The sequence below is a fragment of the Athene cunicularia genome (assembly GCF_003259725.1).
Source record: "Athene cunicularia isolate RWA chromosome 12 unlocalized genomic scaffold, athCun1 chr12_part1, whole genome shotgun sequence".
NCBI lineage: Eukaryota > Metazoa > Chordata > Aves > Strigiformes > Strigidae > Athene > Athene cunicularia.
In genome coordinates this window covers 505,737-524,510 of record NW_020799116.1, presented here as the reverse complement: position 1 = coordinate 524,510, position 18,774 = coordinate 505,737, and the positions used below count along the sequence as shown (strand labels likewise).

At 42.4% G+C, this 18,774-nt stretch overlaps 1 protein-coding gene across 3 annotated transcripts in view; it reads left to right on the top strand.

Annotated features, from left to right (window-relative positions):
* The window catches only part of IFT122 (intraflagellar transport 122), a 31,915-nt gene that overhangs the window by 11,999 nt on the left and 1,142 nt on the right, over window positions 1–18,774 (top strand). For 2 of the 3 annotated variants that reach the window (XM_026857573.1, XM_026857575.1), the window contains 14 exons: window positions 669–809; window positions 2,534–2,587; window positions 4,780–4,941; window positions 7,796–7,962; window positions 8,850–9,021; window positions 10,070–10,172; window positions 11,708–11,848; window positions 12,887–12,984; window positions 13,903–14,003; window positions 15,167–15,332; window positions 16,280–16,391; window positions 16,821–16,949; window positions 17,832–17,908; window positions 18,597–18,761. In XM_026857573.1, the coding sequence (XP_026713374.1) occupies window positions 669–809; window positions 2,534–2,587; window positions 4,780–4,941; window positions 7,796–7,962; window positions 8,850–9,021; window positions 10,070–10,172; window positions 11,708–11,848; window positions 12,887–12,984; window positions 13,903–14,003; window positions 15,167–15,332; window positions 16,280–16,391; window positions 16,821–16,949; window positions 17,832–17,908; window positions 18,597–18,761 (1,788 nt within the window). The remainder of the gene's footprint in view (window positions 1–668; window positions 810–2,533; window positions 2,588–4,779; window positions 4,942–7,795; window positions 7,963–8,849; window positions 9,022–10,069; window positions 10,173–11,707; window positions 11,849–12,886; window positions 12,985–13,902; window positions 14,004–15,166; window positions 15,333–16,279; window positions 16,392–16,820; window positions 16,950–17,831; window positions 17,909–18,596; window positions 18,762–18,774) is intronic. The other variant, XM_026857574.1, reaches the window with a different exon arrangement.

The following is an 18,774-nucleotide window of genomic DNA, read 5'->3' as shown; positions in this document are numbered from 1 at the left end:
GGAGTCACCCGGCAGCACTGCTCCCTGCTCGACCAGAGGGTTCGAGCTGTAGCTGCAGGTGCTGACCCTTAGTCCCTCTGTGTCAGCTTGCAGTTGGCAGTTTCTCTCTTTAATTCCCTTTTAGGGCCAGTCCTTGAGGTCAGGGTCTTTTGGGTTTAATAGTTGCAGTCTTGGTAAAACAGCTTTGCCATCAGGGTTGGCACAGAAGGGTTACTTAACCTCGTCCTGTGGGAACACTTCCAGGGATGCTTCACACTGGGCTGTTGTACCACTTGTCAAGCTTTGAGCCTTTGAGAACAAACGACCCCTCCTTTGCTCTGCTTCCATAGCATTTGAAAACAGAAACAAACCCCAAAACACTCACTGGCTTATTGTACGTAATATTTTACATGTGCAATGCTCAGAAGAATTCACATTCTTAACTACTGCTTAATATGCTAGGAACTGAAGATTTCAAGATGGAAGAGTTTGGAATATACGGGTTCATTGTGTCTAAAGATACAATAACAACCATCACAGAATGCTTTCTGTGTCATAAAACACATTCTCTGTGGAGCTTGTAATGGTTGTGATTAGAATATTTTTTCCCCCCAATGTATGTAGAGAATTTCACCACTATATCTCAATATTATGCTTTCTAATACCTGTTTTTCAATGGAAATCCTCAGTCTGCTCCCATGTATCAGTATCTGGAACGAAAAATGTTTAAAGAAGCCTATCAAATTGCATGTTTAGGAGTAACGGATACTGACTGGAAAGAACTGGCGATGGAAGCCTTGGAAGGGCTGGAGTTTGAAACTGCTAAAAAGGTAAAGCAGTTATTTAATTATTTAGCAGAAAGCTTGCTTTCTATTTTTATGTGTATATATAGTGCATGTGTATTATGTATGTTTTATGGGTGGAAGACAAAGTGGTGTTCCTGGGTCACTCCCTTGCTTCTCTTTAGTGAATACGTGTTACTCCACATACCAGAGAAAATGTTGGTTTGTTATACGCTCAGGAGCCTGAGATGAGGTTTTAAACTGAAATCTAATTTATCTCTCTAGATAAATGCCATGTTCTAAACCCAAGTGTTAAACGCAGAGAAAATGGTTTCTTTCATCAGCAGGAAACCGCGTTAATGAACGCGAGTGGAGGTGAAGTGGGGAGTTGCTCGGCGGTGCTGCTGCCCACCGGGTGGCAGCAGAGAATGCTGCCTTAGAGCCGAGTCCCCCCCCGCTCCGAACTTGGCTCCCCGAGTATTTCATGTAACCTCAGTTCAAATGTGGAGGCTTCACATTCTTTGTTACCTGCACATTAATGTTCTGGGAAGGCAGTGGTGATGGGATGTCATGGTTTTAGTCATTTTCTAGCTGGAATGCCTTGGGGTTGGGAGTGGCCTATAAACAGGCACATACTGAAGAACAGTTTTCTCAGACATAAAACACTTCTGTATTTTCTTCCATCACCTTTTGTCAAATAAGAGAGGGTAACCTGAGTTCAATGTCATGAATATTGTATGAAAGACAAAACATTCTAAAAATATACAGGGAATGGCCTATAATGATAGGCATCTTTTAATAACAGATTTTTTTAAAGGAAATTAAATGGGGTTTTTTTTTATAATTTTTTTCTTAAATGGAGGCATCAGAATAATTCCAGTTTCATGGATGGCTTTATGCAAATAGATATTCTTAAAAAGAAGTTTTCAGTGCCTCCTTGGAATTTTAAAGTAGTGCCCTCTTAGAATTAGAGCGGATTAATACGAACAAAAGCAGCTTCTTGACATTAAAGGCTCTCATAGTTCCTAGTCCGATCTGGTGTAAGCGGAATATTGTATGCCCTCTTAAGCATTAGTTTGGTTAGAAGTCTCGAACGTGCGGTCTGAAGAGTTAAATTTCTATTTTTTGATGCATGTCAAGAATAAGTGCTAAGCTGCCGTAACTCGCACGTGACTTTGCCACTTGAGACTTTGGGCTGCACATTTATCTCCATTTGCAAAAGATATTACACTGTCTTGCAGTACTTGTATCTTATCATCTTCTTGCTTCTTTTTCTCTCCCTCAGCTGCTCCCATACTGCATTTTCAGCACGGTATAAAAACTACAAGCATATGCAGTGTATGCTTTGGCAACACGATCGATATGTTCCACCGTGCCATAGTTTCCTTAAACTCCCTTGTCTGTATCTTGCCTCACGCCAAAATAGAGAAGCTATAAACCAGTCAGAATAAAAGTATGTTGTATTTTAAATGGCAGTTTGTATTTCCTGGGGGACTGACATAGGTGCAGCTCCTAGGCCCTGCCTTTGCTGTTCATCTTTGGTGATAAGCTGTCTGGGTTGTACCCTTGTCTGTCTTACTGTGACGCCGCAGGGGCTGCAGTTGTAGTTGGAGCCCCTCAGGTTAGGAGGGACTACACAGACACAAACCCCAGCCCCTTTCTCTGTCCTGTCTGCATGACGACAGCTTGATTTATAGATAACAATATTTGATTTTTTTGCTGTCTTTTTAAGGTAATTCCTCTTACTCTTTTTTTTTTTTTCCTTTCAATAGGCATTTACCAGGGTACGAGACCTTCGATATTTAGAACTGATCAGCAGCATAGAGGTAAGAGAGTGTTAAAGATAATGTATTTTCTTACACTTAGTACTATACCAAAACCAGTACTTTATATTTTGGAGAGACTGTTGTTCCTCCAGATAGTGCTTTGGACTGTTGGAGACTGGTTTAGAGCGAAGAATCCCGATTAGCAGATGTGATTCAAATTCGAGTCATATGACCTGAAACTTCCCGGCAACGAAATGGGGCTGTGGGACAAGAACTTCTGAAACTGTCTTCAGGAAGATTGGAAAAACGTTCAATATTCAATTAATAATGGGTAGAATACTACTGTGCTAACAGAGCTTGGTACAGAATACTTCATAAAGATGAGTTAATTAAGCCTTTCCTTACCCCCTGGAGGTAGGTAATTACTATTATCTCCTCCTTGCAGAGCCAGAAACAGGCCCAGAGAAATAAAATGACAAACTCAAGGTCTCATGACAAGTCTAGACAACTGGAAATAGAATTTGGGATTCCTTACTTCCATACTGTGCTCTAATCACTAGTTCTTACTCTGTTTGCACTTCTTGATAGTTATTGTCTAGTGAAATTCTGTCATGAGCACCTTAAGAGACATGGTATCACCCTTGGCCTTCTACAAAGACTGCATGATATGGTTAGATGGCATGAAGGGAATTCCTCTTTCTCATGCTAATGAGATTTACACCTTCCCTGAAAGAATGTGTTCCTTGTCTTCCACTTCTGCAGGGCTGTCCTGGTTCTGTCAAAAACACCACTTGGTTGCAGTTAATTTCTCTTGGTGATTAACAGGGGACAAAATTCTGCATTAGGAGTGCCTCCTTTTTTTTTTTTTTTTTTTTTTTTTTTTTTTTTTTTTTTTCTTTTAAAGGGTAGACAGGTAGAGGAGACCATTCTCTCACCACTACTAACCTTTCTTTTCCACATATGCTTTTCCAGATCTGCGTCTATTGAGATATTCTGGAATTGTCATGTTATATTCTGTTTAATGAGACAGATTCCCTTTGTAAAAAGCAATAAACCTACCTTCAGACTTCTTGAAAATGCTTCTTCTGAAGTGAGGGCTCTACATCATCTCTTACTTTCATTTGTGGTGTCTCAGATTCCTTTTGAGGCCCCTAAGGGTGTAGCTAAGCACACGTTCCATTAATTTGATGGTTTTCTCTCAGTAATGACGCTGGGTTTTTTCGAATTGATGAGAGCAGGAAACATAACTGCCAGATCTCTGTATCTGGCAAGATTTTGTGAAGTCTTAAAAAATGGTGTGACAATTCCTCTGATTATTCTTTTAACCAAGTTTTTAAGGGGAACTTTCACCACCAGTCCAGTATCAGCCTGGTCAGTAAGTGTGAGCAGGAGGAGCCATGGCTGAGTCTCCTTTGACAGGAGGGGACTGAATGTCTGGAGTGCTTTGCCCCCTTCTGTGCAGTTTAAATTCAATTCACAGCTATAGATTTCCATATGAGGTGGGCTAATAGTAGTACTAACTTTATCCAAAGCAGGGTAGCAACATGTTTCCAAGATAAAGCATAAGACATGCACATGAAAGCACACGCACACGCTTGTGTGTGCATGTAGACGGTGCTGGTCTGTGCACGCTCTGCCCCCGCAGTCCCTCCCCACACAATTGGAGTGAGCAGTGCCAATTAGCAGTGCCAATTACAGCAGGTGCTCTGGTGGTGACGGCTGCCTGCCTGAAATCAGGAGCTCTAGCATGTGGGGACAGTGGTGGTGACACGGGTTCTTATTCAGAGGCAGGTGACTGTCCGTTTGGAATCTGCTTGTTGCTAGCAATTATTTTCATGTTTGTCATCCCACCTGCACATACTGTTAATTTAGCCAAATTACACGCTAGTGAGTTTCTACAGGAGAAGATAAGGAACCCATCAGATGCCTTTTTTAAAATAGCATGGCATAATGATGGCACGCGTTCATTTTCCTGGGTGAAATCAAGAGAAGTGATTTTTCATCACTTTGGTTTGTGTAGTGACATTTAATTTTTCTCTCTTCCTAATTTTAATTAAGAAGGGATTTAATCTTTTAATTATAAATTCACCAGAAATGTAGAAGAGGCATAATTATGATACCCTGTTACAGGTTTTTATTAACAGTAAAAATCTAAGCCTGAAAATCTAATTCTTCAATGGCCATTTCTCACCTGGGTTCTGATCATCTAGAATATTTTCTACATCTTTTTGGTTTGGATTTCTTTTTTCCAGGAGCGGAAAAAACATGGAGAGAGCAATAACGAACTGTTCCTAGCAGATGTTTATGCCTACCAGGGAAAATTCCACGAGGCAGCGAAGTTGTACAAGAAGAGTGGGCACGAAGACCTGGCTCTCGAGATGTACTCCGACTTACGCATGTTTGACTATGCGAAGGTAATCGGTTGCAGCTGAATATTAAATGCAGAAATATTAATGTACCTGTAACTGTTGTCAAAGTACGACCCTACAAAAGGATTGGATGGAATGTGGGCTCTGAATTTCAGTTTTATTTTCTCACTGTCTGAAGTTCATTTGGCTTATAAGGGGAGGAAGGGTTATCCTCTGTGTCTGGGTGTAACGGGAGACTTCTTCAGTCTACTGCTGAGGAGGCAGATTGTGTTTTGTGCAGTCTCAAGCTGGACTCCATCAAAGGTGACTCTTTCACTTTGATCATATTATCCATAGAAATTTTCCTTTTTTAAAAAAAAGCCTAAAAATCTCATTTTTATTACTTTCTTCCCCATTATCTCCCTGAAGAGTCCGTTTTTGTATTTTGTCTTCCAAAAATAATAAGGTAGTACACATGCAAAGTGGAGGTGATGCACCATGCATTTAATTCACGGCTGTATTATAATAAAAATATTTTTCTTCCAGAGTTTGAACTTAAGTAGGTATGTTACCTCTATATTTTTTTTTAAAGTGTGTAGTAAACTAACTTAGTATATTTTTGTTTACTAGAGAATTTTCTTCCAAAGATTCAATATGTCTTGGGGTTTTTGTTTTAAACTTTGTTTTTATGTAGAAACAAATTGAATATGGTTTTTAGAAGTGATGTTTTTATATAGTGACAAGAAAGCATTACTTGGCTTTTTAAGTTTTCTTATCAAAATCCCTGAGAACATATGCACTGTTTAGTCTCATGCATCACTCCCCAGAGCCTTGGTCAGCCCAGTGCAGGACAAAGGCTTTGCCATGACATGACATGCACATAAACCGTTTTAGCACAGATTCTGAAAACTGTGGCACAGAGATCTTTTTCTTCCAAGAGCTTAATATAAATACTTTGGGGCTTTGCTGATGTAAGTCTGACTTCCACTATTTTTGGCTGATGAGTCTTTGTTAGCTTTGGTGTTTTGGCTCCTCTTGAACATAAATGTAATTCATAGATGAAAATTTTCCCATAAGTCTTCATAAGAGTCTTTTAATTCTTGGCCGTAGTCATGTCTATATTTAACTAGCAGAGAGCAAAACATCTTGTGTCTCCTGACCTCAAGTGTGACTGTGTGCAGAGGAAGTTAAAGGTGCTTCACAGCGTGTGAAGGAAGCTGCTTGTGCAGGGGGTGCACAATACGTGGAAGGCTGCGTAACCCCCCTTGTTTGCCGGTTGTTTTTCCGAGGAAAGATGGGGGGGGATGTTTTTGTGTTGGGTTTTGTTGTTGTTTTAATGCTGCCAGAACTACGTAGAGGAACCCTTGCAGAGTCAGATTGCTTGTGCTTGACTCTGATTAGCTTTGGCTAGCAAGCCCAGGCGGGAGCAGAGGTCAGGAAGTCCTTTGATATCTGGTCACAGGCTCGTTATCGCAGAACTGGATCACAAATCACTGAGAACTCACAAAAAACTCATTATACTGTAAGAAACGGAGCGTTTGATTTCGGAATTAATTTGGCCACCTAAGCTGGAAAACAAGTCGTATCAAAGATACTGTCCAGCTTGACTCTTTTGCTCCGGTTGTCCATATTCAGAGGTGGTGGTGACACCCGCGTAGCTGCTCTCTTGGATCAGGGCTGTGTCGCAGTCGATAATGCTGAAGCGCAGTCCTGGTGGAGCTCGGTGGAGATGGGGTGTCGCTCTGTACCTGCCGGCTGAACGCGTCGGGGAGGCTGGCGAATGGTGGCAGTGGAACACATCTGTTGTGTGGGTGCTTTTTGTGGGGTTTTTCACTTGTTTGTTGTTTTGGTTTGTTTTTTTAAACCTGAATCAGAATTTATCAGATACACAGGATAAGGTAGTTTTTCACACTCTTCTCACCTTTCTATTTGTCCTCTGTTCTAATTTTTCATCTGATAGGATCTGTTTTAACGGACAGTAGCCTGTTCTGTTAACAGACAAAATTGCCCTTAATCGATCTTCTGGTGTTGAAGTACTTTTCCTTTTTTTTTTTTTTCTTTTTTTCCTTGGCGCATGATGTCAACAGATGTGAACCATATGGTGCCAGGGCTTTGGTATTGGCAGAAGAAGCGGAACAAACTTTAGAAATATTTCTAAAATGATTGTCATCCCAGCATCCAGGCTCGGTGTTTGCATGCCTCGCAGAAGTCCAACCAGTAGTTCAGAGTCACTCTCACTTTTGAGCAGCTGTCATTCTGTCCTTATAAAAGAACTTCTTTGATATATTGGGATAATATAATTATCAGGTGTCTTTGCAGAAAACGAAATTTCAGCCTTTAATTGGTTTGTGGCTGGACATCCTGATGCTAACATGATTGAGTGGGTTGCATATACTATTGCTGACTAAGCTGGGTCACCTTTGAGAATGAAATGGTACCTTCTTGGCTTGCAAAAGAATCTGAAACTTGGAATTGATATATTTCAGTTTTTGAGATTAGTACTATTTTGGTTTGGAAAGGCACGTCCCTGAAGAGCGTGAAGAAATCACAATTTGTGTCCACTTAAACAGGATCAACGGAGAGCAAGCTTTCCAAGAAATCAAGTGAGGACATACTTATTACCTCTGAGGCGTCTGTATCATCCTTCTCCTGGCCTTTTCAGAATTTCCCGCTTTTTTTTAAAATTTTCCTTTTAATCAAAAACTCTCTGAATGGGAGACTTGCCGTTGTTTCGTACAAGACATTGGGCCTTGATGATTAGTTGCTGCGGGCTGGATCAGTTCATGTTGCTCTGTATGCAGTGTATCTCTCCTTAAGAGGCATAACGATACCAACTTCAGTCTTTATGTATTTTAGAACTTGGACTGTAACAATGTTTGTCACCAGAGGTAATGCAGACTTTTGTATTGCACTATTTTAGGATTTTCTGGGATCTGGAGACCCCAAAGACACAAAGATGCTAATAAAAAAACAAGCAGACTGGGCCAAGAACATCAATGAACCGAAAGCAGCAGTGGAGATGTACCTCTCTGCAGGGGAGCACATGAAGGCCATAGAAATCAGTGGGGACCACGGCTGGGTTGATATGTAAGCTTTAGTTCCATCTCAAAGATAATATATACTAAAATCTCAAATGAGTTATTAGGAATTCTGCATAATTTTAAAATAAGACAAAACTTGTTTGATATGTGCCTTTGTTTATATCAAATTGAGTATTTCAAGCACAGCTACAATTAAATTTTTTAAAAGCTAATTATGTTTAGTGGGTAGGGGCATAAATATGTTACGAAAACAAATGTGTTACAGCAGTAAAGAGTATGAATGGGTTCATCTGTAGTATGAGACTGTTGTCTAAAATATGCATGCCTTAAGCTTCTGAGAGGAATCATCGCCACAGTGCTTGTAGGTGATAGCCTATTTCTGTTTTAAGCTGTTAAGGATAATCATCTAGTGGGTAGAGAAGACAACTGGAGCACAGAATCCCAAGAAATTCTGGGGCAGCTACTGTCACTGGTCAAATTCTCCTTAATTTGCAGTAGGTGATACTTCGGGCTGTTTGCTGAGTTGCCGTAAGATCTGGGACAGGTCACTGGGCTTCCCCTTGCCTCAGTTTTGCTGTGTGGAAAGGGGGGGAGGTTTATTCAGGAGCCTTTTGTTTAGATTGGGGATGAGGAAGTGTGTCCCATGTCACTGAGTCACCTGCTCCCTCCCTCCATCTTCCTGCCCGTGCAGTCTGAGATCTGGAGTGGGGTGTGTGAGTAAAGACGGAAGGAACGGGTCTTGAGCTTGCAAAAAGAAAAAAAAAAAAAAAGGCATTTGGAATGTTTACTGAAAACTGTTTAAACAGTGTGTGGTACTATAATGGTATTTATGAAGTGATAACCCATTGAAGGTGAACTTGTTACAATAATTAAACAAAAGACAAAACAACAAGGCAGAACCTGAAACAGCTGGCTTCTTTTTGCTGGGTCTAGGTTAATTGAAATTGCTCGGAAACTGGATAAAGCTGAGCGAGAGCCCTTGTCAAAATGTGCCTTCTATTTTAAGAAACTTGATAACCCTGGCTACGCAGCAGAAACCTACCTGAAGGTTGGTGACCTGAAAGCACTGGTCCATCTCCACGTGGAGACTCACCGCTGGGAAGAAGTAAGTGTGCCCGTGATTCCTGGGTTTGAACCCAGCACTTGCTACTGCCTGGAAGGGAGACACACGTCTGGCTCCCCCAGCACTGCAGTGAAGGGAGAGGCGGGGAGAGGCTCCTGTAGAATGTGATTCAGCGTTTAAGTCAGCTTTGTACGCTCAGGGTGTGTTTGGGGTTTGGATTTCTTTTTAGTTTCCTGCCTGAGTATGTCTTGGTCTCACTTCTGAGCACCTTTTGTGCTTGTTGAGGTGCAGTTGCCCACTTCCTATGGTGATCCATGGGATGCGTCTAGTCCATCAGAAAGAATAAATAGTAATTATGGCATGGGAAATTCTGGTTTGAACTGTATTATTTGTAATTTGGACACACCTGAGTGAGAATGCCATTCACAGGATTTAGATCTGACGAATGTGTGCGCTGTGTTAGTGTGGACCCCGCTCTATAACTGGATTTATTTTTATTAGGTAAAGTTCTGACCTCACTGGATTTTTCCTTAAAAGCATGGGTCTGCCGGTATCACCCACTTCACAGTGGAAGTCGTATTTCTTCACATTAAGTTTTTGATAGGTGTAGTTTCTTAAGGAAATGTTTTTAAAGTGCTGCTGGAATTGACAGAACCCTTTCCCAGTTATATGGGGGCTTTGGAAAATTGTAGACATAGTCCTTTATTGACCAGTTAGCGAGTTTAGAAAGTGAATCTAAACTGCATTTATAGAGTTACTTCAATTTCTTTAGAAGAAATACTCAGTAAAAATAAAAATATTTTTTTGTCTCTTGCTGTGAAATCTACTAAACTCCCTAAATAATCACTTTCAGGTTTCCCCGATTCAATAGCCAGGCTGTTACTATGCTTATTTTCTTTTGTTGTTGATTGCTTTTTATTTTAAAATAGGTTAGTTTCATACTGGAGAGAATATGGATTACACTATATTCTGTGTATATATTTTTGTTGTGAATTTACTTAGCGGTAAAGGATCGATCCCATGGCATATTCTAACCTTTAACTGTTTAAACCATGCAGTATTCTAAAAATAAGGGTTTTATTCACCTCAGGCATTTGCTTTGAGTGAAAAGCATCCTGAATTCAAAGATGATGTCTATGTCCCTTATGCTCAGTGGCTGGCAGAGAATGACAGATTTGAAGAAGCCCAGAAAGGTAAGAAAGCCACTGACATCACCGGTCAAAATTCACGCTGTAATTTTCCCATACAGAATATGCAGAGACTGCCTTGGAAAGTTTCTTATCAGTGGGGTTCAAAATCAAATAGAATTGGTGTTTTCATGCCCGTCTTAAAGTAGCTGGAGGTCTCCTTATTTGATAAGAACATGTGATGGATATATCAAAAATGATGGCATCTAAATACAGGTCCGGGTTTTCCATCTTGTCGTATATCTGAGTGTGGCACATACGGCAACAGTATTTGGTACATAAGCTGAACTGCCTTTATTAATATTTTATCACAATAGAATTCAGAATATGGCGGCCACCTAACAAACCTGAGTAGAAAGCATAGTTTTTCCTTATATCTAAGTAATGTTGGGTTTGTACAAGTAAAATTTTCCTGTTTCTTTAAGAATTTTCATGCATTTTGTGAGGCTTATAAAACTACCTTTAAAGAGAACTGTCAACCTTCCATCATGTGGACAGGCTTCACAATTTTAATTCGTAAACTGTTCCAGGGACAAGGAGCCGTTGAAGCGAGCTCCATGTGGAGCCAGCACGTTTTTAGTACGGTTACTTCTCTCAGGTGCAGCTCCATGTGACTGTTGCATCTGCTGTTTGCAGAGCCAGCTCGGATCTAAGTGTATAACTGGATTTGCTTGTGAGGGCCAAGCTAGTGAACATGCCAGGCGTGAGCCGTCTCCACACAACGCTGGTTTGTGTGTCCCAGCACCGAACCCGGTTTTAGGGCAGTGGGGTGTTTGCACACAGAACTCTGACCAGAGAGACGTTGTTCCTTCCCAGTTTGCTCACAAAGCTCCCTGCTGCTGCGGCCCCACCAACACAAGTGCCCCAGAACTGGGGGAGCTGGGGGCCCTTGTGTGGCAGTGCGAGGAGGGGGCTGTGTCGGGGCCAGCCGAGGCCAGGAGGGGTTTGTGCTGTGGGGCGGGGTTCCCCCATCCCCATTGCCCCCTGTGGAAACTGTGTTTGCCAAACGCAAACGCTTACCCAGTGAGAGCTGAGGATCTGTCTTTACTGGCTTCTGAGCGTCCAGCAGAGAAGTGCTGTTAATGAACGGCAGAAGGATACAGTAGATGCTGCGCTCTTTCAAAATATTCAGCATTGCAAACCAGTGCGCTAAGATCAAACACTAATTTATTGTCGTTTTGAATGAGGTTGTGATGTGCAGTGTTTAGAGATTGCCATTGTTTGCGCAGAGATCTAATCATCGCACAGCACTTTTGCTCTTTTCTGTATTTAAAAAAAGCCAACAAGCGTCGCACAAAGTCTGTGAGCTCAAGAGCCGCTGAGACGGTGCAAAAGCCACAAAATGCCTACAGATGCTTCTCATGTTCCATTAGCGACGCGGCTTTCAAGGAGAAAAATACCACTGTATAATCCTTTTTATCCTGCCCTGGATAGACTATTTGATACTGGCTGAATAGACTGCTCTTAATTTAAAAACATTAATTTCAGTTAATTGATTTAATCGTGCTGTAAAATCCTCTTTGTTTTGGCCTTCGCTATAGCATTTCACAGGGCTGGCAGGCAGAGTGAAGCTGTGAGAGTGCTGGAGCAGCTAACACACAATGCTGTGGTTGAAAGCCGATTTAACGATGCAGCTTATTATTATTGGATGCTTTCCATGCAGTGTTTAGATATAGCCCAAGGTAAGTAACTGAAAGGAAGTTTATATTTGTTACCTTCTTGTGTATTCAGACAATTACTGAATTGTGATAGCATTGCTGCAACTACTTTACTGTTGTGGGGCTTTGGTTTTTGGTTTGGGTTTTTTTAATGCTGTGAATAACTTTGGCTTGTGCTATTTTTGTCGTCCCCTTGGTTTTCCCATGTGCTTATTTAAAACAAATAAGCAAAACAGCAACGTCCTCGTGCGTAGGCCTCCTTTTGAGATCTGACTGGAATCAGAATCGCATCTCCTGGGACCACGTATCCTTATGTACCTTCCCACAACACACTTTAACTAGGGAAGTGATTGGAGGCTTAAAGTGCTAGTAAATAAATGATGATTGTGGAGCGTTAAGATACATCGAGTATTTGAACAGAGGTTGGAGACGTACTTTACAAATTATTTCTGCCAACAGAGATAAAACTGACTGTTACTGACTGTTCGTTAGCGATCATCTTGTCTTCTGAATATATTTCACTGAGAGAGATGGAGCCAGTAGTTAATAGGTGTAGTTTAGTAACAATGAATGCAGAAGACTGGTAATAGTTCCTTTTGCCTGGTGTTGTAACATTGTTCAGCTGATGGGTGATAGTGCTGATCTGTTACCCTTCAGGTATTTTAGAGATGCAGACTGTTCCAATTGGCTTAGTAGTGTACTTAATACTTATGAAACAAACGGTTCAAAACTCATTTTATTTGTAAACTGAATTTATGGGTGAAGCTTTCAGTGGGGCACACCTACTGTTTTCTACCTCTGACTAAGCTATAGCCTCTAGCTGTGTTTAAAACCTTGCCTCAGCTGTTTTGTGTTTCACCATTCTTGTTCTAGACCAGGAATTTGCTCAAAAGGTGTCAAGTCTGTATGGTGTGTGGCTTGCACAGGTAGATGGGACACACTTGGACTGGTACATAACTCTCTTGGAAGTGCTGGAGCTAAAATGACAATATGCTGTTTTCTTCCAGTGGAGTCTCTCAGACTCATCTTGGCAGCTTACACTGATGCCTTTGTCTCCCGCAGAGAATGAACAACAGAAGACTGAAATGTTACAGAAGTTCCATCACTTCCAGCATTTGGCAGAAGTTTACCATGTCTATCACTCCATTCAGAGATACACTGTAAGATACTCACTTCAGAAGTGGTCTGTTTATGCTGCCTGAGCATTTCTTTAGGGAGCCCAGAAATAACCAGGAATAATTAATGACTTTTCAGGCAATTAAATACTGAGTGTAGATTAGCGATACTGTATAGTAACTTCATGTATTTATTTATTTTATTTTATCATACAGCCTTCTGCTGTACTGTAGAGGAACTTCTGTTGTCCTAGTTCCTGCAAACTGCAGTGCAGTTTTAGCAGCTCTGTGCTTGTCTCAGTGTGGGTCGCAGACAGGACAATGACAGACTGCCCAGCCCTTTCTGGCTGCTGACATCGGTTTGCTTCCCCAGCGACCTGGGCCTCTGGTCAGCTCTCCCCTTAACCACAGGAAAACAAGATGGAGCAGGAGGCAGCACCCCCCGAGGGGTTCCCACAGCGTGTGTCAGTCAGCAGTGGTGTGAAAGCCACTCCAGAATGATAAGCGGTCGCGAGTGAAGAGCTCCCACTGCCCCAGCAATGAGGGGGGTGCTGCTGCCGCCACTGTGGTGAAAATATCTCTGGGGAAACGTTTGAGAGCCCTTGATCCGTGCCCTGCCCGAAGAAAGGCTCTGTGCTAGGGAGGTCCTTGCTGCTCAGGCTGCCTCAGACCTGACGGTGGTGCAGGCTCTGCGCCACTGCTGGCCACTCTGCCCTCCTTTTTCAATAGCTGCTGAAGGCCCTGGTATGTCTGCATGGATCTCTGTCCCTCTCTGCATGTAGCAGACGTGAGCTCTGGTGATAAAGACGTGCAAAATCCACTTGCTGTGGTGTCAGCACCTTTTCTTTTTGCGACTGTATGAAAGAAACACAGTACTTGAGATGCCTCGTGCTGAGATGCTTAGGGAGAGGAGTTGTTGGTTTTCCAGCTTAGAAATATGTGTCTGTATTTTTAATACTGCAGGAGGAGCCTTTCAGTTTCCACTTGCCTGAAACCCTCTTCAATATTTCCAGGTTTCTACTTCACAGCTTAACAAAGGAGACTCCTTTGGGGATCTCAAAAGTGTATCCTTCCAATACAGTGCGAAATCTAGAAATTATCTTGTGACATATGTAAAGGAGTAATTGCTGTTGATCCACAATGCAGAGGTCTCCTGTAGGCTATCTTCAGTTTCAGCTGTTGGTTACAGTTACTGGAAACTGACTTTTGTCTCTGAGGGAATTATCGGCCTTTTCAAACCATTATGTGTTTAACCTGTTTAATAGTTCTGGAGAGCTGTACAAATCAACTAACACTGATTCTCAAAACCACCCACCCTGTCTGGTGTATCACCTTTGTCAGAGAAGCAGGTTTGAGGATACCAGTCACTGCAACAGGATGTTGGCTCTGAATCTTGACAGTGTTGTTGCAAGGAGACTGCACTGAGACAGGAGCGGGGGGAAATCCAGGAGCTTTCGCCTCACAGGAGGCTGGTGGAGCTGTGTAGTGTCTGTCAGGAGAATGTTTGCACAGCTTTGTTGGGGCATATTGCATCTTTGGAGAGTGCTGCTTAAACACTCTGTGAGCCCTGTGGAAATGCACCTGTCTGTAAAAGAGAACAAGAGGGGTCGCTGGATGCCACAGGGAGGCCCGATTTTCTTGTTTTCACTTCATTTACAGCTTCGGATGGGATGTTAGCTTTCCTTTTGATAACTTCCTCACTTACAAATGTATCATCTTGCACAACATGCCTTGTGATCGGTGGTTTCTGGTCAGCAGGTACTGCTGCTCCCCGATGAAAGGGAGTGACAGCCCTCGGGCAGCGACACAGAGCCTGTCTGCTTTAGCTGCCACAAGATCTGTGTGTTTAGTTGGTGTCCCTGGGCTGCTGGTGGTGTAAGAACTTTGGTGGTTGGTTTGTTGGTTTTTTTTGGTTTTTTTTGTTTGGCTGGGGGAAAAGCTGTTCACCCTAAAATTGCTGAAACTTTGTAAGTGGAGTAAGAATATTTAACCAAAGCACTGTTCATGTAGCATCAATTCCTTACCGTGCTAATAATTGCCCGCAGACATTTTGGTAGTTCTTTCACACTTGTTTTTAAACGGAGTTATATAAACAGAATTTTCTTGTTAAAGCCTGTTTAAAGTACGGGTGCTGGGTGCGCTTCATTGCACATCATCTCTGATTAGAAAGAGTGTTGCAGTTTTTCCTAAATGCCGTATGTATTTTTATTCCTTAATTAAATTATAGCAATACATTATTTGCCCTGGCAAAGCAGAGTAAAGCTCTTGGTGCCTATAAACTGGCTCGTCACGCCTATGACAAGTTACAGGGACTGCAGATCCCAGCGAGGTTCCAGAAATCGATTGAGCTGGGCAGCCTGACAATCCGGTCCAAGCCCTTCCACGACAGCGAAGTGAGTTGTGATGCGTTTCAGGTTTAATCACTAATACGTGGCCTAATCCGAGAATCTGAGCTGCCACATGCACAAGAAAATCTGCAGTATATTATGCATAGCTCTGTGATATAATTATATTTCTCCTGGAAACACAGGCCTTTTATTGTTATTCTTCGGGTCAGACTTGCTTGTGCTCCTGAGAACAAATTAAAATCAGCCCTTTCTTTATGGGCAGCTTCTCTGCTGTCTTGCATCTCTGCCTATTAATTCTTTCAAGCCTTTTCTCTCCGATCCACACGCAATTACTCCACAGTCTCTGTCTCTCTCTCCAGCTGGAGGTCACTTTCATTTGTCCCACTCTGAGCACTCCTTCCCTCCTCCCCCTATCCCTTGAATGACCTTCCTTCCCCAAGTCTTATTTTAACACCTTTTCTTCTTTAACTGAAGTCTGACTTTCTGCAGTGCTCTATAAAGCCATGGCTCACGGAGTACTCACTAAAAATAAAATGTATTGTGCAAGGAACATGCACCTGACCACCTGAAATAATAGAAGCACAATCTTAAGACCTGCCTAAAATAACTGTGCTCTTGAAAAGGAGAGATGAATTAATTGGAGAACTTGAATTTGACCAAACCTTAGAGCAAAAAACTTTGCTTTGGTAACCTTCTTTTCGACTTCTTTTGTCACTGTGTATTTGATGCAGAATTCTGCTTCTGTTACTGCAAAGGCAAGGTGAAAATTGAATTGTTAGAATGGTGAAGATAGCTATTTTTAATGTGAAAACTTACTGTTTTCTTAGAAAAGGAAAGCATTTTCAGATGTTAAAGGATCCGATTTCGCAGCAGTATTTCTCCAGATTAGCGCTAATGGTGTAAACCCACGGAGCAGATATTTAACGGGAAACAAAGAGTTCAGGACGTGCTGATCTGTTGGCGATTCCTGTGCTCTGCGTGTGTCTTTGCAGGAGCTCGTGCCCTTGTGCTACAGGTGCTCCACCAACAACCCTTTGCTGAATAACTTGGGCAACGTCTGCATTAACTGCAGACAACCTTTCGTCTTCTCGGCTTCCTCCTACGGTGCGTTGGAATATCACATTTGCTTGTGCTTTTTGAGGAGATAAATGTTAACTGAACAGAGTAGGTTAGTACTTTGTTCTCCCTGCAATGTTACTTGGACAAACAAATCTTTTTAGTGTTGTTGGATTTGGCTGAGGGGCTGCCTCTTGTCCCGGGGATTGCTGGATTTCACTGCTCGATAGCAGCAGCAGTGGAGCATTGCTCTGTACCGAGACGCTGAATCTACAGAGTGTCTCATTAACACAGATGCAGCCCTTTGAGAAGTCGAGGGGTTTTTGGTTTGGTTTAATTTTGTTTAATTTAATGTGTGGGCAGAACACCAGCGTCCTGGAAGGCAGAGGGTGTTATTTCTTAAGGGGCACAGTATCTCCTAGGAGGCATTTTCTGAGTTCTGGCAGGTCAGTGCTCCTTGCTCTTCCCACCCTTCAGAAGTGCTGCATCTGGTTGAGTTCTATTTGGAAGATGGCATCACAGATGAAGAAGCTGTCGCTCTCATTGATCTCGAAGCTCCAAGATTGAATAAAAGAGAGAATAAATGGCAAGAGATAATGACTGACAGTATCCTTTTGATTAAAATCGGTTTCCAGCCCTTTTCTTAGGGGAAAAAAGCATCAATTTTGTTTTGGGTTTTTTTGTTGTTGTTGTTGTTTGGTTTTTTTTCCCCTCCTTAAGCTGAAAACTTTCTTTTTGTCATATGACTGCTGTGAGTACAATTGCATCATCTTTCAAGTTAGTTATCCTAACTAACACAAACAACTTACACAACACAGAAGTGATAGTTTAACTAAGCCTAATATTTTCACAGAGCTTTGTCGTCAGGACAGTTTGTTTCTAATCATGTGAAATACTTCTTGTTAACAATGGAATGCCATGCTTTACATATTCTGTTCAAACACACTTCCTGTAAGGAATGGGGAGAATCTGAAGTGTGTTGCTCCCTCCTGGTGACAGCTCCCTTCTCTTAGGCAAGGGCAGCCCGCGGGGATGTTCTTCGTGGCCATTCCTCTTGGAATCGGGTTTGTAAAGCTGCGGCATCCGGAGCTCCCAGTTGCTCTGGGGGTGTATAATGTTAGGTGCAGAGTAACACACAAGACACACAATCTGACTAAAGCTGCCCCAAAGTGTAATTTGAAGAGGTTGCTTCCTTTGCTTTTTGTCATCTGTCAGGAGTGGGCAGAGGGGGAAGGAAGGCTGAGCTGATGTCATCCTTGTGGTCAGCTTTGCTGCTCTGCAGCAGCTGCAATGATAAATTCCCCCCGTCGCTGTGAATCACAGCAAGCCCTTCTCTAGTACTTTCTGTAATAATCAGGGCACTGGAGCAGCTTGAGGATACTCTGGAGCAGCAAGGATAGCAGTGCTGCTGGTATGCTTTCATGTTTATTCGGTGTGCAGGACTGCTGATTTTATAGGAACTTTTTCTTCCTTAAGAAATGCATCTAGATGCACAGAGTTTGAGGCTCGATGACAATACAGATATTATTGAAGATGATCCTTTTACAGCAAAACTGAGCTTTGTGGTAAGAGCCTTACCTCTGTCTTCCAGTTGTTTCTCTCTTGCTACCAACAGAAATGAATAGAAGGTGGTAACTTACAGTCCATGCTGCTCTTCTGGTGTGAATGTGTTACAAAGACTGGCACAGGAGAGGTGCAAAGCAGGGGGCTGGCAGGGAGGGCTGGCACTTGAGGGGGAACGGGTTTACCAGTTAACTTCCCTCTTTGGGGGAATATAAAAAAATCAAAAAACAAAACCAAAAAAACCTGCAAAAACACCAGAAAAAAACAAACCTAACAAAAACGCCCACAAAACAACAAAGATCTTAAAGTAAACGTTCCTGGAATTTGGTTTTATTATCATGCAGTGATACAGTGGGCTGGCCCCAGGGTGTTCCTGTGTCTGGGCAATATACCGATAAAACAGTCCTGGCTGTGAAGCTTTAGTAGAGACTCTGGCCATGGGTGTTATTTGCAGGAATTGTGTGAAAAAGAATAATGGAAGCTTGATGCAACAAAGTCAGAGATGTGGCTGGGTGCTGCTGTCGCTGAAGGCATCGGCAGAACTGGCGGTGAGTTTGGTGGGACCAGACTCAGGCCAGTTCTATATTTGCTTTTTCTACCAAATTTGACTTTGCTTCTTACAAGACCTTATTAATCCTCAAAGGACTTTGCAGTTGGTAATTAATTCTTTCCAAACCTGCTCTCCTGCAGCAAGGAGGCTCGGAATTTGTCCCGGTGGTTGTGAATCGTGCTGTCCTGCAGTCGATGAGCCGGAGGGATGTCCTGATCAAACGCTGGCCACGGCCGCTGCGCTGGCAGTACTACCGCTCCCTCCTGCCAGACGCCTCCATTACCATGTGTCCGTCCTGTTTTCAGGTAGGGTGTTCGG